The sequence below is a fragment of the Colletotrichum gloeosporioides genome (genome assembly GCF_011800055.1).
Source record: "Colletotrichum gloeosporioides strain Lc1 chromosome Unknown consensus_48, whole genome shotgun sequence".
Taxonomy (NCBI): domain Eukaryota; kingdom Fungi; phylum Ascomycota; class Sordariomycetes; order Glomerellales; family Glomerellaceae; genus Colletotrichum; species Colletotrichum gloeosporioides.
In genome coordinates this window covers 471,733-496,330 of record NW_025544693.1, presented here as the reverse complement: position 1 = coordinate 496,330, position 24,598 = coordinate 471,733, and the positions used below count along the sequence as shown (strand labels likewise).

General features: G+C 56.6%; 9 protein-coding genes and 1 pseudogene across 10 annotated transcripts; 6 read left to right on the top strand and 4 right to left on the bottom strand.

Moving 5' to 3' along the window:
* Positions 1-1,106: 1,106 nt before the first annotated feature.
* On the top strand, positions 1,107-1,944 carry GCG54_00004140 (uncharacterized protein; the record flags this gene model as incomplete). Its single annotated transcript, XM_045404194.1, has 2 exons — positions 1,107-1,671; positions 1,730-1,944. The coding sequence occupies 2 exons, from the start codon at positions 1,107-1,109 to the stop codon at positions 1,942-1,944; spliced, it is 780 nt and encodes a 259-aa protein (XP_045264029.1).
* Positions 1,945-2,968: 1,024 nt separating this feature from the next.
* Positions 2,969-4,619, top strand: GCG54_00004139 (annotated as a pseudogene). The gene is made up of 3 exons: positions 2,969-3,648; positions 3,705-4,359; positions 4,414-4,619. Coding segments are annotated over exons 1-3 (1,541 nt in total).
* A 753-nt stretch (positions 4,620-5,372) lies between these two features.
* GCG54_00004138 (uncharacterized protein) lies at positions 5,373-5,840 on the top strand (the record flags this gene model as incomplete). The annotated part of the gene is made up of 2 exons (XM_045404193.1): positions 5,373-5,566; positions 5,609-5,840. The coding sequence occupies 2 exons, from the start codon at positions 5,373-5,375 to the stop codon at positions 5,838-5,840; spliced, it is 426 nt and encodes a 141-aa protein (XP_045264028.1).
* A 123-nt stretch (positions 5,841-5,963) lies between these two features.
* Positions 5,964-7,976, top strand: GCG54_00004137 (Serine/threonine-protein kinase cbk1; the record flags this gene model as incomplete). The annotated part of the gene is made up of 5 exons (XM_045404192.1): positions 5,964-5,971; positions 5,993-6,319; positions 6,377-7,015; positions 7,043-7,130; positions 7,179-7,976. The coding sequence occupies 5 exons, from the start codon at positions 5,964-5,966 to the stop codon at positions 7,974-7,976; spliced, it is 1,860 nt and encodes a 619-aa protein (XP_045264027.1).
* Positions 7,977-8,114: 138 nt separating this feature from the next.
* Positions 8,115-9,662, bottom strand: GCG54_00004136 (Inositol phosphosphingolipids phospholipase C; the record flags this gene model as incomplete). Its single annotated transcript, XM_045404191.1, has 1 exon — positions 8,115-9,662. One exon carries the CDS (start codon positions 9,660-9,662, stop codon positions 8,115-8,117), a length of 1,548 nt encoding a protein of 515 aa, XP_045264026.1.
* A 744-nt stretch (positions 9,663-10,406) lies between these two features.
* Positions 10,407-12,065, top strand: GCG54_00004135 (WD repeat-containing protein 5-like; the record flags this gene model as incomplete). Its single annotated transcript, XM_045404190.1, has 2 exons — positions 10,407-11,443; positions 11,498-12,065. The coding sequence occupies 2 exons, from the start codon at positions 10,407-10,409 to the stop codon at positions 12,063-12,065; spliced, it is 1,605 nt and encodes a 534-aa protein (XP_045264025.1).
* A 492-nt stretch (positions 12,066-12,557) lies between these two features.
* On the bottom strand, positions 12,558-19,027 carry GCG54_00004134 (E3 ubiquitin-protein ligase ubr1; the record flags this gene model as incomplete). Its single annotated transcript, XM_045404189.1, has 2 exons — positions 12,558-12,825; positions 12,885-19,027. The coding sequence occupies 2 exons, from the start codon at positions 19,025-19,027 to the stop codon at positions 12,558-12,560; spliced, it is 6,411 nt and encodes a 2,136-aa protein (XP_045264024.1).
* A 1,817-nt stretch (positions 19,028-20,844) lies between these two features.
* On the bottom strand, positions 20,845-22,049 carry GCG54_00004133 (Actin-related protein 2/3 complex subunit 1; the record flags this gene model as incomplete). The annotated part of the gene is made up of 3 exons (XM_045404188.1): positions 20,845-20,885; positions 20,941-21,768; positions 21,827-22,049. The coding sequence occupies 3 exons, from the start codon at positions 22,047-22,049 to the stop codon at positions 20,845-20,847; spliced, it is 1,092 nt and encodes a 363-aa protein (XP_045264023.1).
* Positions 22,050-22,550: 501 nt separating this feature from the next.
* Positions 22,551-23,242, top strand: GCG54_00004132 (U2 small nuclear ribonucleoprotein B''; the record flags this gene model as incomplete). The annotated part of the gene is made up of 3 exons (XM_045404187.1): positions 22,551-22,633; positions 22,682-22,898; positions 22,952-23,242. 3 exons carry the CDS (start codon positions 22,551-22,553, stop codon positions 23,240-23,242), a joined length of 591 nt encoding a protein of 196 aa, XP_045264022.1.
* Positions 23,243-23,304: 62 nt separating this feature from the next.
* On the bottom strand, positions 23,305-24,151 carry GCG54_00004131 (uncharacterized protein; the record flags this gene model as incomplete). Its single annotated transcript, XM_045404186.1, has 3 exons — positions 23,305-23,478; positions 23,564-23,782; positions 23,840-24,151. 3 exons carry the CDS (start codon positions 24,149-24,151, stop codon positions 23,305-23,307), a joined length of 705 nt encoding a protein of 234 aa, XP_045264021.1.
* Between the last annotated feature and the right edge of the window lie 447 nt (positions 24,152-24,598).

The window sequence follows — 24,598 nt, the reverse complement described above, 5'->3', positions numbered from 1 at the left end:
TCTTGATATGCATGGCATGGCATGGTATCGGCATTCTAGAGATATTGGGGATTCATGGGGCCTCAAACCGGAGTTCTCGGAGCAACACGCAGGAACTTGACGAGCGAGAGAGCCGTCCAAGTGCATTCGCTTATACGGAAGACGGAGTGGAACGAACGGAGTAGGACATATCCACGCCAGCATGACGATGTTCAAACCACCAGAGGCAGAAAGATGCCAAGAGGGTGAGAAAGACGACGCATCCGCTGGGGACAGGACGAGCCCGGCAGGAACAGCTGAGAGTGGGTTCCACACAATCAACAGAGGGGAGGCCGACACACAGAATCCCGGGAACCCATTAATGGACGAGTCCTATAATATTTAATTGTGTGTACATAGAACGATTCATGATCATGGCAACGCTAGAACGTGGATCGGGGAGTGGTCAATAGGAAGACAGTTGCCACCAACAATACGAATGATGTGAATTTGTAGACGTTTCTCCCTATGCTTTCCAGTGTATATGTGACGTGCCTGTGCATAGTCGTGCTTCGTCATTGGGGGTTCGTCAGCTGCTGCGGCTGGATCGTTCCTGTGGATGGGAGGCTGAACACGTAACCACCATCAGCCCGTCCGGACGACAGAGGTCGACCTAAAGGCCGCGTGTCGTCGGGCTTTGGTATGCTTAAGCCCAGCGGATGTCAGCACGACAGTCGAGTATTGTATGACCGCCAGTACCCGACGCGTCTCGGAAGTTGGGCATCCCATGGCCAATCAGCTTCGCCACCTGCAGCCAACGGCGCCCGGCCTATTCTCACCACGGTGTTGGGAGGCCGTAAGAGCCGGCCGAGGATGGGGCCGGAGACGGGGCCACTCCGTCGTCGTCCGGAGTCACAAGGGCCGTCGGGTTGACGTGAGGTGGTCGTGCGAGGCAGTCGCGCCAATGGATGCGATATAAGAGAGGGCGGTGGTTCTTTGCACATGGGTCCTAGAGCTCGAGTGTCCGGTAGAGGCTTTTCAATTCGGGTTTCCAGCTTACGGGTAGACCAGGTAAGACATCCGGATACCTCAACTATTTGCCGCTAACTTCCACAGACAGCTATACATTTATATCAAAGCGGCTCAGCATGGTGAACACGAACGTCGTCAAGATCGGCGTCTTTGTGCCGGGAGAGGTCCAGCTCCTCGACCTCTCCTGCATCGACATCTTCCACATGATGTCCAGGGAGTACCTCGGCCTGGAGTCGATGGATCTCCTGCCGAAGCACCTGCGGGACCTGGCCCCCAGCGTGGAGATTTCGTACATCACCTCCGCGGCCTATTCTCCGTCCGCGTCCGCGGGCAAGTTGCTCCCCATCACGTCGAATCTGCGGATTGCGCCGACGCACGACATTGCCCATCCGGACGTGCAGCCCGGCCAGCTCGACATCTTGCTCGTTCCCGGGCCGGATCCGGGGGGCAAGTGGGAGGAGGACGTGCTGGGATTCCTGAGGGCTCACGCGGAGAGGGAGGAGACGGATATCCTGAGCGTGTGTACGGGTGTTTTCCTGTGCGGCGCGGCGGGCTTGTTGGAGGGGAGGACGGTGTGCGGGCCGCGGGGGGTGCAGGACTTGCTGAGGAAGAAGTATCCCGGGACGAAGTTTGTGGGGGAGAGGTATCGGTGGGTTCAGGATGGGAATCTTTGGAGTGGTGGTGAGTTTATGGTTTGCTTTTCCCTTTTGTGAATGTCTTTGCTGATGATGAGGGCTAGGCGGGATCACGAATGGGAACGACCTCGTTGCTGCGTATGCGAGGAGGAACAGCAAGCATTTCCCGGGCCCGGTGGCTGAGATTGCGTGTTCGATGGCGGATGTTGGTGATCGCGGGCAGTTCTACGGGGAGGGGCAGACGGTGTACTTTTTGGGAGTTGTGTGGCAGGTTGTCAAGGCTTGGTTCGTGAGGCCAGGCAAGGCGAAGGGTGTTTGATCGATGGAGATGAGATGTGGGCTGTGTGACGGCGGTGTAAAGACTGCTTCTCTGTTTTTCTAGTAACCTTCATTTATTAAATCAGCATCAGACAATGATATCCCAGTGGGCTAAATATTTCCCAGAAAATACGAGCGGGCAGAGCATCTGTGGCAGGCCTTGCGAGACGTTGTCACGATGATGGGCATCCGAGTCTTGATGTCCAACTTCTGCAACGGCCGGTTCCTGTTAGTTTTGAATGAGGTACCTAGCTTCTTTTGAACCTCTATTAAATACTCAGTATTTTTCTGGTATCAACAAGCTTGAGGGTAACAAAAGATATGCTGCTATTCGACCTCATCTTTGAAGATATATAGGAGTCTCTGTGAGACGTCGTTGACATGATGTGCATCAGGTCCTGATGTCCTGCTTCTGTAACGGCGGGCCAGACTCTCCCAATAAACCGCATCAGAGCGGGTCTCAGACGTTGCTCAAGACCCATGTCAATTGCGCTGGATCGCGCCGAGGCAGCGGGAGGAAGAACAGAGCGGTGTGCGCGGATGCTTCTCGGTGGCTCCATCATCATCCTCACCGTCCGCAATTGTGCAACTGGATCCCATCTTTTTTTTCCTTTTTTTTTCTTGAGCAAGGGTCCTATGCAGTTCTTTCCCCGGACGCAGCTTCCCTGTCCAGGTGGTCGTTGTGCAGCTGTTGCTATGGCAGGATAAGACCGATAAGGCGGCGCTAGTGCCTTGGGCGGTGGGGTCGACGCCAGAAAAAAAAAAAAAAAAAGTTCCCGGGCAGGCGTCGATGAGGAAAAAATTTCAGGCAAAAGCTCTTCTACCTGGACCTCACCTTCTCTGTACAACCTCTCTCTCCCTCCACTGCAACTCTCATCTCTTCCCCCCCAATTCCCTCGATACCCAAACAAGACATTCTCAAGTCAACGGTCCTTTGACTCCTTTGACGTTTTAATTATTCCCAGCACAAGACCGAACGCGGCATCCTTTTCACTTCTTTTAACGCAACACTTCACACCAGCAAAATGGCCCAGCCTGTCGCTCTCTACGGTCTGGAGATCCCTCCCGGCGATGTCCTCATCCCCGCCTCTCCCGACTTCCCTGCCACTGTAAGCATATCCCTCGCCTCTGGGCTCCCAGTCTGGGGTGCGCCAGCGAGCGAATCGCTGCTGGATTGCTGCTTGCGCCCGGCGCATTCGTCTCACGACAGTTACTGATTGTGCAATTGCAGTTCCGCATCACCATGGCCGCCATTGACCCTACCGAGGCGCCCGAGGCTGACAACGACGGAAACATCCCTGCTGTCCCCCGCTCCACCCTCCGCCTGGTCAAGCAGCGTTTCGGCGACGACCTCGAGGACGACGGTGATGATGAGATTGACGAGGAGTACATGAAGGCTCTGATCGCCGCCAACGACGATGACGAGGACTCTGATGATGATGACGAGCCCAACGGCGGCCCCAGCGACCCCGCCAAGTCCAAGAAGCAGAAGCAGGCCGACGCCCTCAAGAAGCTGATCGAGGCCGCCCAAGAAGAGGAGGACTCTGACGAGGAGATGGACGATGCCAAGCCCAACGGCAAGAGCAAGAAGGGCAAGGCCAAGGCTTCCGACGACGACGAGGATGAGGAGAGCGAGGAGGACAGCGACGACGAGGACGGTCTCGACCTTGAAAACTTTGTCATCTGCACTCTCGACACCGAGCGCGTAAGTTGCGCCACAACCCACAGACGCCTTCAGGGACCCCGCTAACAATGTTACAGAACTACCAGCAGCCCATTGACATCACCGTCACCGAGGGCGAGAAGGTCTTCTTCGTCGTCTCTGGTACCCACACTGTCCACCTGACCGGCAACTACGTTATCGATGCCGAGGAGGGCTCCGACAGCGAGGACGAGGACGACGAGGACGGCGAGTACGACCTCTCCCCCGATGAGCTCGAGTACGCCATGGGCGAGGTCTCTGACGAGGACAGCGATGACCTCGACGACACCGCCGACCCCCGCGTCATGGAGGTCGACTCCGACGACGAGGAGGCCCCCAAGCTGGTCGAGACCAAGAAGGGCAAGAACAAGCGCGCCGCCGAGAGCCTCGACGACCTGATCGCCGAGAGCAAGGACGAGTCCAAGCTGTCCAAGAAGGACAAGAAGAAGCTCAAGAACAACAAGGGCGAGGCCGTCGCCGCCGAGGAGAAGTCCACCCCCAAGTCCGACAAGAAGGTCCAGTTCGCCAAGAACCTCGAGCAGGGCCCTACCGGCTCCGCCGAGAAGGCGAAGCAGGCTGGCAAGGTCGGCGTCAAGGTCGTCCAGGGCGTCACCATTGACGACCGCAAGGTCGGCTCTGGTCGCGCCGTCAAGAACGGCGATACCGTCGGTGTTCGCTACATCGGCAAGCTCGACGACGGCAAGGTGTTCGATGGTAAGCACAGATGACAGAACGCTTCAATTTTTGCTATGCTAACTCTGCACGCAGCCAACAAGAAGGGTAAGCCTTTCTCCTTCAAGGCTGGCAAGGGCCAGGTCATCAAGGGCTGGGATGTCGGTATCCTCGGCATGACTATTGGCGGCGAGCGTCGTCTGACCATCCCCGCTCACCTTGCCTACGGCTCCAAGGGCCTGCCTGGCATCCCCGCCAACAGCACCCTGACCTTCGACGTCAAGCTCCTTGAGATCAAGTAAATGTCTTGACGACATGCCCGCCTTCGGCGAAGAGACGCCGACTGAGGGTGCCCTACTGTACACATACTTGCCTGGCATGTCTACCACGAAGATGGCTTGGACTAGCTGGGCACCGGCGTCCAGACGATGACTTTCCCTTATAATGATGTGTGTTCGCGGGATTGCGAGCATATGCTTGCGCCGTGCCGCAATGGAGAGTCTCCGACCTGTGGCTATCTGTGAAGATCTGCAATCATCACTTTGCGGGAAGCAGATTTTGTTGGATGGGATGACGAGGCGAGGACTTACACTGCATTGGTTGGCGTACCACAAAAGAGTTTCCGTTGTAGGAATTTTCGCACCGGTTATGGTTTCTTCCGGTCGGTCTGTACTTAGTTTCGGTTTCCTAACGAAAAGATTTTCCTTACTGTTTCCATTTCGGTCCATGGGCTGCTGCTCATTTCGTCTCGTGATGCTTTGGCAGGTGGCCAGTTGCCGTGAAAGCATGTCTCTTGCCGCCAAAAGGAGTGACGACTTTGCCCCTGCCGGAGGCCAACCCCTCGCTGACTGCCATATGCTGACCGTGGTTGAAATACTTATTTTGTCGTCTTTGTTTTGTTCTGAAACCAGGACAACATCAACGTCCACAGACACATCGCCAGATCAAGTACCCATCGCTGGTCGGCTTTCCGTCTCTCTTTTTGGACTCTACGTCATTCATACAGATCGTTTACCATCAAAATTATACATCACGCCAGATACCCAATCGTCGCCATGGAAGCCTCTCCTCGCCGTACCAACAGCACTCCGCTGTACACCGCACCGCTTCCATCTGTCCATCTGAGTCCCGTCCATGCCAAGGCAAACCACCCGATGAAACTTCGCCATGAGAACGGGACAATGATCCGCAGGATCCAGGGCTGGGCCAAGCTCAGTATCTCCTCTGCAGGTATAGCCGTGCCAGATGAGTAACACGTCGAGGTGGACGCTGACGTTAAGGCAGGCCCCAGATCAAGCGGCAGCAGCAGTTTCTCTCGCTTGATCCAGAGTATAAAGGTCCCGATCCGGGCGAACGGTGACCGCGACCAGAGCCCTCGTAGGCTCGCGGCCGCCGAAGAGACCTCGCAGCGATCACAGCGATCGCAAGACGACGACGCTCCCCCGCTCCAGCCAGTTGACGTTGAGAGGGTTCGAACCATTGAGAAGGTCGCCGCAGCCAAGATCTACTTGGAGAACTACTAGGAAGAGATTCTTTCTCCTCGTGGTGCGCACAGGGGGCCACTTGAGCAGCGTCGACAGCGCGTATTAGCGCTCCGGCACCACTTGAATCGCTCACATCTATCCAACACGGAGATTCAGGAGCAGATGGACCTGTGCTTCTAGGAAGAGTCTAGCAATCTCCGCAATCAAAGAGTCGACAAAGCCCAGAGCTGCAGGTCGATCCTGTCCACATGGTCGACGAAGGCATCGGAAAACAGCAAGCATGGGCATCCCCTTGGATTATGCGTTGATGACTTCAAGACCATGAGTATCCTAGGCAAGGGTAGCTTTGGTGTCGTGAAGCTCGTCCGAAAGGTCGTTCGAGATAAGTACGCCCGAAGGAAATACAATGAGGTATACGCCATGAAGATTATTCGAAAGTCGGACATGATACGAAGCTGCCAAGAGGGTCACTTGCGGGCGGAAAGAGACTTTTTGGTCGCCGCCTCCGATTCCGAATGGTGAGCTTGCCTTTTGCTATTGGTGTCTTTTTTTTCTAACCAAGAACTATCCGCCAGGATCGTCCCCTTGCTGTTCAGCTTCCAGGACATGGCGAATCTCTACCTTGTCATGGACTACATGCCTGGGGGCGACTTTCTTGGCCTGCTAATTCGAGAAAAGGTGCTCAGCGAGTCACGGACACGGTTCTATGTTGCCGAGATGATACTCTGTGTCGAGGAAGCGCACAGGCTGGGTTGCATTCATCGGGATGTGAAGCCAGACAACTTTCTCATCGGCGCTGATGGTCATCTCAAGATCTCAGATTTCGGCCTTGCGTTCGACGACCACTGGTCTCACGACACTTCGTACTACAAATGGCAACGGCAAGGGCTGCTCTCGAAACAGACGTTCGCCCTCAACGGAGACTATGAAGATCGAAAGTCAAATTCGGAACAAGCACAAAAGCAGAGCTCATGCCAGCTAAACTGTACACGACACGAGCCTCCTTTCCAAGTTGTCCAAGGCAGCAAGCTGCTCCTCAGGGAGCGATTAGGACAGGAGAACAGGAACGGAAACAATCGTCCTCGTGGCTCCTCTGACTGCCTTCTGGTCGATGATCTTCTCAACTGGAGAGCCACTGCCACGCGCCGGTCGCATGCTCGTTCCGTTGTGGGCACCAGCCAGTACATGGCTCCAGAAGTCGTCATGGGTGAGAGGTACGACGGCAGATGCGACTAGTGGAGCATCGGAATCATTCTTTATGAATGCCTTTACGGGTATACGCCGTTCATCTCTGACAAGGGTCGCCAGTACACCAAGAAGAATATCACCGTGAGTGACACTGGCTTTTGAATAAGTGTTATTGCTGACTTTGAACAGAAATTCAAGGGATCGTTGGCTTTTCCCGAGGAGCCTCCAGTATCAGACGCATGTAAAGATCTGATTAACTGCTTGCTTCGGGAGAAGCATCACCGTCTTTCTTCTCCGCAGTATCGCGACCAAGAAGGTCTTATCCGGCGCCAATATGTGTTTTCGAACGATGCTTCTGATATCAAAAGACATCCGTGGTTGCGAGGGATCAAATGGTCTGAATTGCGTGAACGAACGCCACAGTGGCTGCCCCTAATCCGTGGCGATCTCGACACGCGTTATTTTGAAGAAGACGAGCCCATCAGTGACTGGTCCGAGACATCAAGTTGTGGCGTTCAAAACGTGGTAGACGAGAGCGAGGTCATCCCCGAGCGAATCCGGCTTAAACTAAGGAGATCCCTTGCGGCCTGTGATTACAGAGAAGAACACGTCGCTTTTTTAGTGAATGCCATCAAGCAGCCCTACGACTCAACGCGGCTCAAGCAAATCGATCGCGACATTGACGAATGTTTCTCAAGGCTAAGCTACGATGGGAAGAACGGCTTGAAAGAGTACGTCAGGAAGTATGGTCAAAAGGAACGCAAGCGGCCCAGAGACATGCTGCTCCGGGACCCGGACACGAAAGACGAAGTGATGCAGCTGAGAAAGCAAACGGCATTTCTGGGATACTCGTGGCGAAAGCCTCGAAGCAGGCTCCGGCCGGCTCCTGCACGGTTCGATGATGAACCATACGATGCCGTATTGCAGGGCGAAACGTTCGCATACCCTTCGCAGATTGAAAGCCTGCAACCAGCTCAAACATTTTGATCAGAGGTGGCTACTGGTGTAATGGCGTTTGATGGGGTAAACGAAAAAGAGGTATTGGATAGAAATAAGACATAAACATTATCGTGTATACACAGGCTCTCCTATCATCGCCATCGATACGATTCTGGGGGTTGCCGCTTACAAAGGCTTTTCCATCCCTGAGGCCCTCCCAGATTTCCAAAGTGCTTGACTCTTGGCATTCTTCATCTCCCATTCGAACTCCTTGAGAGCCCTCAACTCTGTGTTGAAAAATAGCAATGACAAGAGCCCATCAATAACACCCGCAACCAACCCGAAGCTGCTAAAGAGCATCAGAATGAAGGCCACAGCGTTGTGCTTACTCCACCACACGCCTACAAGACAGACCCAAAGAACAGTGAACCAGAAAGCGAAGTGCATGCCCCTGTTAAAACGCTGCTTCTCCTCACGTGTTACGTATTCACGCACTGCCGAGAGGATACTGTCGTACTCAGCATCGGAGAGGGACAGGCTCTGCAGGAGGTAGGGTTCAAGCTGAATGGACAGCCTGGCGGACAGCCTGGGATCTCTGCGGATCCTGGTCGGGTGATATGACAGCGTCGCCTCGACGGAGAAGTGGTCGCTCAGGGAACAGCCCAGGGTGGGATGAGGCTCTACCATGCCGACTTCCGCCTCCTTGATGACCCACTCCCCGCCGTTTGGATCCGTGGGCGCGCCGAAGAAGATGTAATCCAAGCGCTTGCCCTTGAGATCAATCGTGTCTGGGGGCATGACGACGGGCTGTTTGCCCTCGCCGAGTTTCTTTTGGAGATGCTTGGGCCAGCGCCAGGTGTTGAAGGGCCCGTCCGAGGTTGCGCCGTTCTCGTGGAGGTTGAAGTCCGCGGTGGGCGCCGGGCGCCCGCGGGCTTTCTCGAGTGGGTCCTCCACGGCGCCGAGGGACGAGTCCGGGTGCAGCTCGCGCCAGACGTCGCGGACGGGGGCGTGGGCGGTGATGATGCGGTGGGGCAGGCTGAGGGGCCGCATGTTGAAGTCGCCCATGGCGAGGACGAGGTGGCCCTTCTCGGCGGCGCCGCGGCAGAGTTTGGACATCTCCCAGGCCTGGGCGAGGCGGTGGGCGAGGTAGCTGTCGCCCGGCTGGTTCTCGGTGTAGGGCGAGTGGGTGTGCGTGTTGAAGATGCTCAGCGTCTGCTCTCTGGTGGTGGCGATGTCGTCTTCGCCGGCGGCGACGGGGATGCGGATCTGGGCGCACGCGATACCCTTGCCGACGTACCAGTCGCCGCGCCAGAAGGCGGTGGGACGCCCGTTGAGAGGGTAGCGGTGCATGGAGGACTCCACGATTGGCCATCGCGAGAGGATGGCGAGGCCGCCGCCAAAGGGGCCCGAGTAGTAGAACTTTGCGTAGGGGAGGATGGGGGCGAGGGTGTGGCGGATGGATTCGAAGTCGGCTGTGACCCAGCACTCTTGCAGGCAGACGATGTTTGGCGGTTTTGGGAGGGAGAGGATGCGCCGGCCGATCGCCTCGAGGCGGGCGGCGCGGAGGGTGGAGATGTACTTCAGACCCCAGCAGTTCAAGGTGAGGAGGCGAAGGTCATTTGGATTCTCCATCTTGACGCTGTTGAGGCTGCTGAGGGATTGCATCTGGATGTGTTGGGATGGGGGTGAGCTGTGTTGCCTGAGAAGCTGGGCGGATTCGTATGGGCTCTCCATCTTGGCGGTGGTAGCGGGGTGAGTGTGGGTGTGGTGGGTGGGATGGGGCTAGCTAGTGTTTCTTTAAGAAGCTGGGCTGATGGGCGTGGTGATGATGAGGACGGTTAGATCTGGTTGCATTGAGGCATGGACGGATGCGGTGCGGTCAAAGGTGCGCCGAATGTTCCGCAGCAATGCAGATTGAGTGAAAACTCTTCAAAACGGCCAAGCTTCATGATCATAGCCTCAGGTTTGAACTTGAACAAGATGAGACGAAGCCATCGCCCATCGCTCAGACTGACTCTCCAAAAATGACGTTGCGCCGTGAACTCTCTCCGCCGTCGGCAGCCGGCCGGGGGTTCGGGAGGGCCCCATTTTTACGTGCACCTCAACGGCGCCGCTCCACCAGCAGAACCCCCCATTGACCAATCGGCAGCCGCAGTGTCACTGCAGCATTCCAGACCCGCTGAATTGCTTCTAGCGTCCCCCAGCGACCCTTTGGCGATCCGTGCGGTGGGACGAGGCTGACAGTGCGCTTTACCGCCAAACGTCAGGCCCCCTGCTCCCTGCTGCTACTCCTTGCTGCTGCTTCCAAAAGTTCGTGTCCATCGTCACTTTCAGCCTTGTCCTACCCTCTTTCCCTTGCCGCCCGACGGTTCCTCCTCTTTCTCCCTTCTGCCCTCGACACCGACATCTGCTTCCACAACCTGCGGCTTTCCCGACCCAACAAGATCGACGCGACGACCGCGGACGGTCCCAGAAAAAATGCCAGACCTCAACTCCCCAGCACTCTCGACGCCCCTCCCCGAACCGCCCCCGAAACGTCGCAAAGTCCTCGACCAGACAGCAACCCCCCGCTACAGCTCCCCCGACGAGCTGACGGTCACCGGCGACGAGCTGGCTGCCTCAATCGCCGGAAAACGCACAAAAACAACCCACCGCCGCCGCCTGTCCACCCAGCGAGCCCGTCCTAGCATGACGCCTAGCAGGTCCCCAAGCGACGACGAGCTCAACGGGGCGTACTACTCCCGCTCCTCCCGCTCCCGCTCCCGCTCACCTCGCTCCCCGACCGCATCACCCTCGCGCTCTCCGACGCCCGCCTCCACGTCCCGGGGCTCGTCATCCCCACGGAGCCTCGCAGACAACGTCGACCGCAGACTGCGACTCTCGCCCGGCGCCGAAGACGACGCAGAAGTCACGACGGGGGGCGCAGCCACCCCGGCGACCCCGGCGCGCAAGGGTCCCGTGCGGCCGACGTACCGCGAGACGCGCGTGCTGAGCGGCCACAACGGCAAGCCCGTGTCGCAGGTGCGGATATCGCCCGACGGCAGGTGGATCGCGTCGGCCTCGGCGGACGGCACGCTCAAGATCTGGGACGCGGACACGGGAAAGCACATGGACACGCTGGTGGGCCACATGGCGGGCGTGAGCTGCGTGGCGTGGAGTCCCGACAGCGGCACCCTCGCGTCCGGCAGCGACGACAAGGCGATCCGGCTGTGGGACAGGGTCACGGGCCGGCCCAAGGTCACGGCCAAGGGCATGGGCAGCGTCCTGGCCAAGGAGGCCAGCAGCCACAGGCCGATGCCGCCGCTGCTGGGGCACCACAACTACGTGCACTGCCTGGCCTTCTCGCCCAAGGGCAACATCCTCGCGAGCGGGAGCTACGACGAGGCCGTCTTCCTGTGGGACGTGAGGGCGGGGAGGCTGATGAGGAGTCTGCCCGCGCACAGCGACCCCGTGAGCGGAATCGACTTTTGCTGCGACGGAACCTTGGTCGTCAGTTGTTCAACCGACGGACTGATGTGAGTCACCCTCCCTCGGGGAGGACTGTGTGAGATGCTAATGAAGAGTGACAGCCGTATCTGGGATACATACACGGGCCAATGCCTGCGCACCCTCGTGCACGAAGACAACCCCGCCGTCACCTCCGTCTGCTTCTCGCCCAACGGCCGCTTCGTCCTCGCCTTCAACCTCGACAACAGCATCCGCCTGTGGGACTACGTCTCGGGCGCCGTCTTGAAGACGTACCAGGGCCACGCGAACAACAAGTTCGCCATCGGAGGGTGCTTCGGCATCGTGCCCGACGAGGGGGCCTTCATCGCGTCGGCCAGTGAGGACGGCGAGATTGTCCTCTGGGACGTGGTCACCAAGGAAGTCGTCCAGAGGATGCCCGCGCACCGACAGGACCGGGACGGCAAGGGGAGCGTCTGCTTCTGGGTCGATGTCCACGGGGACAACATGGTCAGCGCGGGCCAGGATGGGTCTATCCGGATTTTCAGGAGAGTGGTCGCCAACGGCAGTGACGCTGCCGCTGCCGACGCTGTTTTGACGAATGGACACGCGCAGGCGGACAAGGTGGACGAAGCGAGGATCACGGAGCCGCCGATAAAGCAGGAAGAAGACATGGAGATGGGCGGGACGTGAAGAGTGAATGATGCTGCTTTGTGAAGGGCGCGACAACATACTTACTTGGGAGGAGTTATGAAACGAAAAAAGTCCCGGCATTTACTACTATTATTACCTACATTTGATACCACGGGAAAAAGGAGATGTCTGCTCGGGTCAGGACCTGGATTTTTGAGGGGGAAAGCTTTCTTCTTCGCATCAAGATGCAATGTGCTATGTGATCTAAGGTACCATGATGTGATGATCAAAACAATTTGGCCGGCCGCCGTCAAAACTCCTTGCGTGTCAAGCTTCCAACAACGCGCAACCGAATCGGCAGATGGAAATGCGCAAAAGTCTATCCACTAGATGGGCTATCACTAGAGGGAAACAATTCTAGCCGCCAATGTACTCCGTTCCGCCCCCGCCTTCTCTCTCTCTCCGTTCATTGCCCAACCTCACGAAAGTCGGGCCCCTTTCTTCCTTTCAGAACTCAATCGTTTGTACATACGAACAGTTAACCTCCGCCCATCAAATCGTCTCCCACCCTCCGTTGTTAATCTCCGCTTCCAGCTTCCGGCTGATGAAGCTGGGGATGCCGTGGCTGAGGAATGTGTTTCTCAGCATCGAGTCGTAGCGCTTCTGGTTCAGGTACAGCTGGCGGCCATGGCGCAGTCCTAGATCCGTCTCGCCGTACTTGTCAATATAGGGGGCGCTGCTGAAGGAGCCCGAGAGGCGGAAGAGGTAAAAGATGCAGCATTTGCGAATGTTGAGGAACAAGCCAATGTTCTTTTGACACCTGGACGCGATTTCAGTCAGTAAGGGGTTTGCGAGGGGTCAAAGAATGTGGTCACTCACTTTCGCATATGTTGCTGCGAGCCGCCAATCCTCTGGGGCTCGCGGTCTCCGGATGACGTCTCCTCCTTGAGGCAGCAGACCGCCTGGCCGCAGAAGACTTCACCACAGAGCAGGCAGATCATGGGGTCGGAAACATCCTTGCCGGTCGTGGGGCACTTGCGCTTGGTGGCTTCTTCTATGAGGGCATCGTAGTTCTTGGGCAGTCCCACCAGCTCAAATATGCCGGGGTGGCTGATCAGAGCGGTACTTGGAAGGTTGCCCTCAATGTCTCCAGGCCACATGATCTGGTGCCGGATCCAGCCGCTGACGAGACCCGTGGTCGAAGCTGGCCAGCCGCAGGATGGGCCGTGGTCAGTAACCGCGGCGCACATTTCATCGAACGACGGGACGCGGAGGGCTTCGGTCAGACGTTCCAGCTCGTCTGCATCAGGTTGGGGAGAGACGTGGCTGTTGAAGTCGATGCCGTACTTGACGTAAAGAAGAACGATGCTCTTCCTCAAGAACGTCAAGGCGTACTTCTTGACAAAGGTGTAGTAGCCCTCCAAGTTGTCCAACTCGGGCTGGCTGAACCCGCGGTTCTCGCCCAGGTCTTTGGGCATCTCGTGGGAAGACACGTTGATCTCCATGCGGACCTTGGTGATTGCAAGGCAGAACTCGGCAAAGTTCTTCAGCGCCGGATCTTGCGTGGACTTGTTGAGAAGATGACCGACCCAGGTGGATACTTGAATGTTGCGGCCCATATGGTAGACAACCTTGACAATTTCTGCGAGGTAGCATAGTCGTAGAATATGGGTAATGTCAAAGTTTTGGGCAGGAACCAGACCAAACACGCACTCCGAGAAGAAAATGAAGGGATCTTGTCCCAACAAGGGCGCATAGGTGTCGATCGGCCGGCTCACAGTCTCCGTCTCCTGTCCAAAGTATTGAGAGACGAAAAGCTGTACGTGCTGGCGTTCGCTGTTTTTGCGGAACTCTCGCTCTATCAGATTGTCACCGCCTGCCTTGAGGCTGCCAGTTGCGATGTATGAGGTTGCCGTCTCAGCCAAGATGCGCAGGTGCGTGAGGCTTTGCTCAGGAATCTTTTCGAGCAACGTCAAGCCATACTGTGCCTCTGTGCCTCGCTGTTGTATCTCTGCAGCAGAAACTGAGAAGCCGACCAGCTTGGCCAGGATGTCACTGTACACCAGCTCGTTCTTCTCTCTAAGGTCACGAGGGGGGTAAGTGTGGCGAGACTCAAAACCGTTGGACGACATGGTATCGCGGAGACGACGGTAGACACGAACCAATTCACCGACAATGGTTGAGCTGTTGCTCGGCAGCGATCGGCGGTTCGAGACCGGCGTGGTGGCTGTTGGGAACACATTCGTCAATGGCGTGTTGACGACAACAGAGTCGAGACCCGAATCATCGGCCGACCAAGCTTCGTCAACTAGTTGCGACGCCTTCTCCGCCAAGGAGCTGGTGACATGTCCATCAGTGTACTTGGCGAACGACGCTTGAACTTCGTCCGGAGGACGGCTGGCGCCCAGAATGTAGTATCCTGATTTCATTTGAGTGTCGAGGAAGTCTCTGAAGATATGCTGGGATTGCAAAGGGCCAGGGAATGACTCTTCCTGGCCCTTCCAAATGATAGGCAGGAACGCGTTGCCGAGGGCTTTGCACAGAGGGCAGACGAACTCCTGTCTCCTGAGGTTCTCTGGATGGTGGCGTGCGATCTGGTGGTGATGTCGGCGATTGGTTGCGTCGAAGTACATCTCGAAGCAGCTGAAGTGCATCATATGCCCACAGCCGGTAGAGACGGGTCCAGGACGTGACAGGTTCGAGGGGAACCCCTTGCCAATCGTTTGGCGTTCCGCAGCAAACTTCTCTCCCTTCGCATTGACCTTAACGACTTCCTCGCGGTTTTCGTGGGCAACTCCAAAGGGACGGATATCCTCCGCGGATCGGTCCAGGTTGGAGGGAGTATGGAACGCCTCCCGCACAAAATCAGGATCTTGTAAGTCGGTCTGTCTGAGGACCATGCTTTCATTGAAGAGAGCAAAGGTTCCATAGAGCCGCCTGTCGTCCGTGTCCTCCTGGCAAAGGATGCAGGTCCCTGTAGGGTACTTCCAGTTATTCTTCCGATCGACGTTTTGCTCGACCTCATCCTCATCCTCAAGGTCGGAACCCCAGTCGATGTTGCCCTGATTCTCCAGGAAGCTCTTTTGTTGCTGCTGGAACTGTGCCATGACCTTGGCTTGCCGAGACAACGCCGCCTTCTTCTTCCGCTCTCGCTCCTCCTCGGCCGAGTTAGTAGCAGGCGAGGCAGTATCGATGCGGTCGACCGAGACGCCCAATCGCATGTAAGCGTTCTCGAAATTACGAGGGCGCTTCTGGCGCATTCGCTTGAGAATTAGACCAATCTTGGGGTGGCATGCCTTGAACTCCTCCTTGGTCGACATCATGTCAAGCAGAGAGACAATCGTCTTTGCAGTAGGTGCTTCTTGCATGAAGTTGCTTCGGGCCGTACGCGTCAAGGCAATGGAGACGAAGGAGCTGTGCGATTCATCTGGCATGATACTTTCGTCCTCTTTGTCTTCAGAGATGGCAATGAGGATGAGGTGGAGAACAACCTGGAGGAAAGTCTCGATGCGCGTGTTGGGGACGCCTGGTGTGAGGCGGCCAGCAACCAACGGGTACAGCAAAGAGTAGTAGACGATCTGCGCGAACATGCCCGTACCGGTGAACGTGGCCAGGTCCTTGAACAGACCAGAGGGGATGGGTCGAAGCTTGGGCTCGTAGACGATTTCTTCCACAGGCTTGCCGGTCTTGATGGCCATCTTCTTGCGGTACGCCAGCTCGGACTCCTCTCGCTGGTTCTTGTTGTAGTGAGCAATGTACGGGTCGATGTGCTCTACGAATTCAGGCTTCAGCTCAAAAGTGCCAACGTCAGACACGCCTTCAGGGGGCTTGAATGAAGCCATCTCGTCCAGGACAGCATGGAAGTCTTCTTGTTCTTGCCACTTTTCTGGCAACTTGTTGCTAATCTCATTGAACGAGAGGGGCTTGAAGCACAGAATGTGGGTGAGGTCGCGGCGAATGGCAAGGATGTTTGAATTGGGCTCATCCCCAGGGGCGATCAAAGAGGTGCGATCGCTCAGAAGCACAATCAGCAGGTGGATCATGTCTTCAACCACGTCGAGATGCTGCACGTCATCCTGAGCCGCCGACTTTTGCTCAAAGAAGCCCTTGACCCATTTCTCCATACCAAACCGGTCAATGATGGACGCAAGAACACGACTCGGATCGGCGACAACCATGGCAGTTTGAAGCAGGAAAATGTCACGGTGGTGTGAAACATCTCTCTGGCTGACTCCACGATACGTGGCGGCTTGGTGGCGAAGGCTGATGCCATTGCGCACCCACATGTTGGCCTTGATTTGGGCGAGCCAAGCACAAACACGGAGGGGGTAGTCAAAGGTGGCCATGAGGTGGTCTTCAGGGGAGTTGTCTCGTTTGGGCATCATCTTGCGACCCATGGTGCGCGGTGGCAGCCTCAAATCTTGGGTGGTGAAGCTCAGGAGAGCCTTCATGCTCGAAGCAGGCAGAGACTTTCCGCATTCGATAAGCCAGGAGAGCGTGTAGTGCAGGGCGTGGTGAAAGCTGATGGGATCCTCCTCCACGGTAAACCTGACGACCTCGTACCGAGACGACTCGTTGTCGAATTCGAAATCACCCAGCGTCTTGAACTTGACCTCATCTTTGATCTCTGCCTGCTTGAAACGGTGGCGTTCCGCGCCAACGGAGTGGAGGATCACGGCCTTGGCTGTCATTCTGATTGCTCGAGCCACGAGGTGCGCTTCATTTTCGGGAACATTTCTGAACGCATCCGCCAACTGTCGAGCCAGTCTGTTGATCTCTCTTGTCACCAGCGACGCCGTGATCCAGCTGTCTGTTTCGTACTCAACGTGTTCCCCAACCGCCCTAACGTTCGGACCAATGCCTTGGTGCAGCTTGACGAGGTCTAGGAACTGCAACAGGTAGCGCTCCTCACTACGCAGCTTCTCCTGGACATGGGGCGAACCAAAGAGGTATTTCAGGTCCAGGTAGAAGTGATACATCCGCCGGTTGGTCACTGATCCCGAGTCAAATGCGAGAACGGCGTTCGATGAGACGTCCCAGGGGTACCCCACCTGCCTAGTTGTGAGAAATGTGTAAAAGATGGCAAGCAAGCTTGTCATAAAGTTGCCGCGTTCCACAATCTCAGCGGTGATCGACGGCGTGGTAAGCATTTGCAGCGACAAGTTGATGATGGAGTGATCTGGCTCTCGGTCACCGATCAAATACAACTGCGCCAAGGTGGTGTAGAGTCCGGAGAAGCGAAGGCCGAGAATGCGCTTGAATTCGGGTATCGAGACGACCGTTGAGATGTAGAGGGATCTCAGGTCATTTCTGACCTTCTTCCACATGCGGAGATCAAAGAGGATGAGCCAATCAAGACGAACGCGTTGGAAGACATCCTCGGCAGGAGGGACGTTCTCCCGGTTCATGTATCCGGGCGGCGTTTCGAGCCAGTACCTTCCCGGCTTAGGAGAGGGGACCTTGTCTCCTTGTCCCGGCGTCTTGGGAATCTCAAGGTTGGCCTTCGCGTAGATGGCAGGGGCTATCAGAGGCTCGGCCGTATCCGAATCTGAAGGCGTAAGGTCGCGGTCCCGCGCCCGCCGGGCTGGTGGAGGTGGAGGTGGCGGGTACCCGGCCATGGTGGCTTCGTCTTCCTCCAACGCCTGGTCGTTTCCGCGCCATTCCAGGCCAATGTCGCCGGGAGCTTCGGCTCGAACATCCACCATCATGATGTCGTCGTCATCCATCTCATCGTCGTCGTCGTCGTCGCCCGCGTCGCTGTCTGGCGTGCCGTTCCCTCTGCCCATGTCGATATCTTCGTCATCACTGGCGTCAAAGGCGCGCGCTGCCTGCTGAGCCGCTATGCGCTGCATTTGTAAAAGAACGTGCTGGGTGAAAGTCTGAGATTGCTCAAGGTTTCTGAGGAATCGCTCTTCATCGTAGATGCCGTCTTTGCCCACGACAGCGTGCGTACCGGGGCTGCCCTTCCTCCAAGGCTTCATCATCTCCTGGCAAACGGTCTGCCTCAAGATGGCATGATCCGATCCGACACTGCATCCCGAAATGTCACTGAGCCACTCTATCATTGCGCCGCACATCTGCTCCCGGAACGTGTCGCGTGATGACCGGATAGTGACGGTGACTTTGATGTGCTCCAGTTTCGTGGCCATCTCGAGCAACTGATCAAGGTCATCAAGCCGCTTGAGAATGCTTCTGCCAATGAGATCCGTCTCGGTGGCGCGCTCCAAGGCCTGAGCTTCTGTGGTTCTGCAGGCTCGTGCAATTTGATTCTGCACATCCTCTACGGTGTGCTTCTCGTCGTTCCAGAGGACCAGCGCATACTCTGTGTGGTCGGAAGGGCCCTCGCCGTATGTTTCTGGAGACAGGCGCGACAGCTCCTCATCGGCGTGAATGGAGTCCAAGGTCTTGGCCTGTCGGAGCTGCTCCGGCGAGCACGAGATGACGTCGCAAATGTAGTCAAAGACTCGGCCGATTGTCATCTGCATGCTCTGCACCAGATCTTCCGGCAAACCGGCCGCTTGCTTGCCCTTGCCCTCTGCCTTATCCGGGTCGGTCTCGGAGTGGATCGTGCAGAACATCGGGACCTTCCAGGCCTCGTCGTCACCGCAGTCGCAGCAGCCGCTGTTTCCAACGGAGATGCTGATGCGCACCATGTGACCGGCATGGTCTGTCGAGTCGAAGCATCGGCTGCACAAAACGCAGGTGTCGTCTGTACTACAGGTTCGGCACGAGTAGGAGGCCTCTCCAGGCTTGAAAATGTGGCCGCATCGCTTGCCGCGGGCGGCTTCGGTGTACTCGGCGCCTTCGACTGCGCCCTGGGCGTCGTGGAGCTTGTGGTTGTGGGAGGGCCGACCGGACGGGAAGAAGAGAGGCATGTAGCGGTCGCCGCCTGCTAATGACCAGAAGAGGATGTCGAGGAGGTCATGGTGGGCGTTGTCGTCGTACTGGAAGTTCCATCTCCTAGGCAGGTCTCTGAGGCGATCGCAGAGCTGGCGCTCCGGGGATGACATGGAGGATTCCATTATGCCGCCTGGATCATGTCGGTGAGTGTGTGTGATTGCCCCAGAATTTTTTGAGCAAGGAGGCAACGTTGTGATGTCGAGACGTGTTCAGAAGTCTTCGCAAGTCGTTCGTTCGGCAGAGCAATGAGCTTTGGCGGGGTCCTTCAGGCAATGCGGCGTGGCGGGTCGTTTGTCTGCGTAGGTATGCGGTGAGTAATCTTGGCGGGCAGTGCGACAGACAGCTTGGATGCTTCTGAAGATCTGTCGAGATCCAGGGAAGGAATTACCAGCACTGACGAAGCAAAAGACTTACTGCAAGGAAGGTCGCAATATTTATCGCCGACCGTTTACGACGTGTTTCCCCTCAAAATTGTGAAAGGATAATGCAGCGGTTCAAAGGTGGTTGACAAAAGGCACGGCGGGAAGCTGGGAGGCCCACGCTAGGGACCGGGCCTGGGTTCGGTCGGTCTTGGTGTTGGTGGGGTGGATTGGATCAGTGGGAGGTCAACGACGCTGGACACCGGGACGATTGAGTGGTGGCAGGGGCAGGGGTGCCTGTGGTTTGCTGGCACATGCCGCTATCAATGTAGGTAGCTGCACGTACCCCGCTGATTGCTTGGAGCTCTTTGGGGACTGTCAAAGATAGCCTGAACAGCTGCATCTGTCAGTCAGTTGTGATTCAATCTCACTTTCCAACTTTTACGAATGCTTGCAAAAGATCGCAGACTTTGAAGCCCGGAGACAATATTGAGTATAAGTGGGGATATTCATTATCATGATTAGACATACTGCATAGTGATGATGAAAGACGCCACTCCACGCGTCTCTCACGAACTTTAACGAAAGAGGCTGCGAGTTTCAATATCTGCTGGGTTTTTGCCAATTGCTCAACTCAACCGAATCATCCCAGCCAAGGAGAGGCTTCCATTTCAAGCGACACCACCTCCTCAATCTCATCACAGCTCACCAAGTCTCCTAGGAATGCACACAGCTTCCTTGCAGCAGCTATCTTACACCTCTCTGCTTCCGACCGACTTTTTGTATCGTCATCTTCGACATGCGAAATCGTGTAGGACCAGTCAAGGAGATTCGCCATGTCCCCAACTGCTTGTCGGTCCCGGTAGATGTCGCGTCTGTCTTGCCGTGACCGCGCCCATAGCCCATCGCAAATGCGCCTGATGTTGGACGAGAACAAGTATCCTTCAATCTGAAAGAAGCCATTGAATGTCCCGTGATTGGGTGTTGTATGTTGACGGTGATGTTCGCAAGAGCCGCCCGAGCTGATGCCGAGTTCAACGCTGGCCGGATAATTGTTCTGCGTGTGTCTATTGACTTGGCCGTCTACGTACCTCTGAGTGGCTTCGAAGCATATTCGGTCAACTTGGCGCATGCAGAAGCCGTTATCTGGACCAGGATGGCGGAACTCAATGTGCAACCTCTGAGCGTTAGGTCGACGTGGTTGCGGCCCGTATGCCAATCCACGTTGAACATTCGATTCCGTATGTTGTGATTGTGCTGGCTCGGGACTAGCGATTGGCAAAGGCGCGTTCTGTAATGATCGCTGCCGTCCACGGGGGTTGTAGATGAACTCACTGGGGGACATTGGAGAGTCCATGTTGTGGGCTGAGAAGGTGACTTGCAGAGTTGGCTAACTAGCAGCCAAGGGCCCTTGGGTTGACGATACCTTAAATATGTGGGTGTAGCGGCTTGAACGTGTTCGCCGGTCTTCTCGAAGGTCTGCTGGCCGGGACGCCAGCCTAGCAGAAAGTACGGTGGGGACCTAGAAACGTAGGTTGAGACATTGTGGTATTTCATTCAGAGTTGCTATGTAGGGTAGTCTAAGTGCTCCAGATGACAATTCTTCCGTCAACACCGGTAGCTGTGTCAAGTCAGTTTCATGGCACCAAAGAGACAAAGGCGGGTGTGCAACTTACAAGTAAACTTCGTGACGTTGCCGCCTGACTCCTCATACGAACGAATTCTGGTGACGGTGTTCTGGTGGACCGTCTTGAGTTGGGTATCATCCTTGACCTTGCCCTTGAGATCCATCTGCCTGAACATGTTCAGCGCGGACTCCTCGCGGGCATCCTCGAGACCGGGGCGGCCCTTGGACTCAAGAGTTCCAGCCAGGCCCCAGCCGCCCTCACCGCCCTTGAAGCGGAAAGCCTCGCAGTCGTAGCCGGCAGCAATGATCTCGTCCTCGCTGCTCCAGATCAGGCTCATGAAGGGCAAAAGCTGGGTCGTGATGGTAACGACAGCGCGAGGGGGCTGCTCGGGCGCGCTGGGGTAGACGACGGTGATGCTGCTGTCGTGAGCGGCGAAAGCCAGAGCATTCCCGCTAGGCGAGAAAGAAACAGAGTGCACCCAGCCGGCAGAGTTGTTCAGGTACTCTCCGCAGACGGTGTTGAAGGGCAACCTTTCACCCCAGGCGGTGGGTTCCGGGCGCTGGTCGACGCCCTTGATGAAGCTGGAGAGGACTCTGGCATGGGCATCGGTAGATCCGGCGGCGAGAAGGACGGAGTTGGGGTGCCACGCGACAGACGTGATGGTGCTGCGAATGGGCTTCTTCAAGTGCTTGGAAACCCACCAGTCGTTCTCCTCCTCGAAGTAGCAGATGGCGATAACGCGGTCACCTGAACCGACGGCGAACTTGGTCTCGGACGGCGACCAGCGCACAAAGGTAGCGGCGCGGCTGATGCGGAGCAGGACGAGAGTAGGCTTGTATCCATTCGGCGAGGGCTCCCATACAAGGGCGTTACGGTCTGGCGAGCAGGTTAGCTTCAGGTACCGACTGAGGGGCTGGTGCAGGCATCGACATACCCTGGGAGCAGGAGACAATGCGACCGCTGTTGGGAGCAATGTCGACACTGGTAACGGTCTTGTCATGTCCCTTCAGCTCGTCCTTGAGCTTGAAGGAGTTGCCGGCGTGTCCATAAAGCTCAATGGTGGAATCGCGAGCGATGGCCAGCGTCTCGCGGTCGGCCGAGAACGAGTGGTCCGCGATGGGGGCGTGGAAGAGGTGGTGGACTTGAGGGGGCGCCATGATGAGGGATCTGTCTGCGATAGGAGTATAGCTCTCTACTACCGCTACTTTGTCGAATGGCGGGAGATGTCGAGGAAAGGAACGAGTGTTGGTGGAGAGGAGCAGAGGATGTTGAGAGTCGAGTGGCAGTGCGAGACGATGCGCTGCTTACCTGCCACATAGGTACATGCCCAAGGCGCTGCTTTGCGTACAATGCGGTGTACCACGGGCGGGTGCTCATGGTGGGGCAGAGGTTACGTAGCTGCTTCAGCAAAGCATGTCGCTCAGTCTGCACCGACTTCAGGCCATAAGGCCACCCTGGGGTGTCCCCTCAATTGAAGCACGGCGCTAGTAAGGAAGCTCCCGAAGGCCAAACTGCGGTGGCCGGACGAAGATCAAAAATTCAGATCGCGACAGTTACACAACGACAGACCCGCGACGCGCTCACGACCACCATTGCGAACTCTAGATACGAACCACTCCAATACTCATTCAAATCATTGTTGCGTCATCGAACTTGCAATGGCAGCCGTCGCCCCTCCTCGCGGCCTCGTGCCCAACTCATCACTGCCCGCCAAAGTTTCCCAGATCTCTCCCAATCAGACGTACGTTGACAGCTCCTGATTGCATGGCGGTGTGCTGATACTCTATAGGCTCTACGTCACAAATCTCCCGTCCGCAAAGATCCAGAAAAACGACCTCCGAACGGAGCTCTACTTGCTCTTCTCTACGTACGGTCCCGTCCTCGACATTGTCGCCATGAAGACCATGAAGATGCGAGGACAAGCGCACATCACCTTCCGCGACATCCAAGCAGCCACACAAGCCATGCGCTCTCTTGAGGGCTTTGAATTCCTCGGCCGCCCTTTGGTGTGTTTTCCAAACCAACCCGCGAGAAAGTGCGTTTACTGACCGGATACCAGTCGATCCAGTACGCCAAGTCCAAGTCAGACTTCGTCGCAAAGCTTGACGGCACGTACAAGATGCCGAACTCCACCGCCGGAGCCTCCAACATCGAAGTCACCGAGTTGCAGCAAAGCATTTTCAACGCTCCGGCGCCAGGCGAGGCCGCAGCCGTATCGAAGCCCGCTCCCAGCGGTGACCAACCCATGAGCGATGCGCAAGCAGCCGACCGGGGCCAGAAGCGGCAGCGCGACGAGGAGGAGGATGACGACAGTGACGTCGCCATGGAAGAGGACAGCGACGACGATTGAGCACCCTCGGGGTCTCGTAGTCTAGTTCAGCAAGGGGAGATGCAGGAATAATGCAGCGTGCTTCAACCGGAGGAATCCATGGCCATCTCCTTGGGCACCCAGAGCCCGACGCAACCGCCGACCAGGCCCAGCCAGAGCATCATGTACTGCTCCTTGGAACAGTCGAACCCCGACATGGCGTCTCCGAGGAGGCATGGATGAATGAAGAAAGAGGGAAGTCCCGTCAGGGGGTGATGCTACGACATGATGTGTTAGTACAGACCTACAAATGGTCTCTTTCAGAACTTATAATTGACTGGTTCACAGCTGGTTCACACTTACGTCGGCGGAGATGCCTCCGATGCCGCCCGTCTTGCGGAGGGCGTCCTTGTATTCGTCGGGTACTAGCCTCCGAAAGACTGTATCGAGATTGAAGGCTGGCTCGTCTGCCGGCAGCCCGTGCAACGTGAACCACAGGCATGGCATCCGATACGTCGGGTGCAAGTGAACCTCATAGACAACATGTCCGACGTCTGGGAAGCGCGGCTTGGAAAGGGCGGCCTGTCATCTCGTAGTGTCAGGCAAAGAGCCGCACGAGGATAGACCGGGCGACATTACCTCATCGGCCTCTTCAGCATCTATCATAGCCTCGTCATTTAATCCAGGCGCCTCTCCGTCTCCAAATGAGAACTTGTCCAGAACCGAGGAGAGATCGCCGCAGTCCAGCGTAGCTTCCAGTGGCCGGATGATTTGCAGGTAGGTTGTGTATTCAACGCCCATCGCAAAGGAGGTGTCCAACGCCGTGCAGACCCTCATTTTCCATCGCTGTCGGAGGGGGCCCAAGGTCGCGCGGCAGTATTGACTGTCAAAGTGATGGCACGCCTCCGCGAACTCTTCTGGGGCCAGCGATGGATAGTCCTTGAACGACATGGCCGGTCTCTGTTGTGCGCTGTCGGTGTGAAGAAGTTCCTTCACTTCAGACTAGGTCTGGATATCGACGATTGTCTATATTTGGTAAATGTGAACCCCGGCCGCGATTTGATATGTCACCAAATATTTGTCTTCCATTCAATTTCGCTCTGCCGTGCGTGTTTCCAGTCCCTTCCGAAATTTAGGTGTGCTTAATGAGGCTTTGCTCATCTCATTCTGCGACAGGCCGATGTCAAAGTCGTCGGTGTTGAGCGCGCTATATCTCAGCACCTCAGGAACGTTGATGATGCTTGCTGCCGATTGTGTGCCCTTCCAGACCCCACCGGCCCGAGCAACGGGAAGCGGAGGTCTGGTCGGGTAGGTACTTTGGCAGGGGAGTGACGGGGCCAGTCCAGGCCACTCACAGAAGTGACATCCATCCAATGTCCACCCGACAGTGGCTCACTC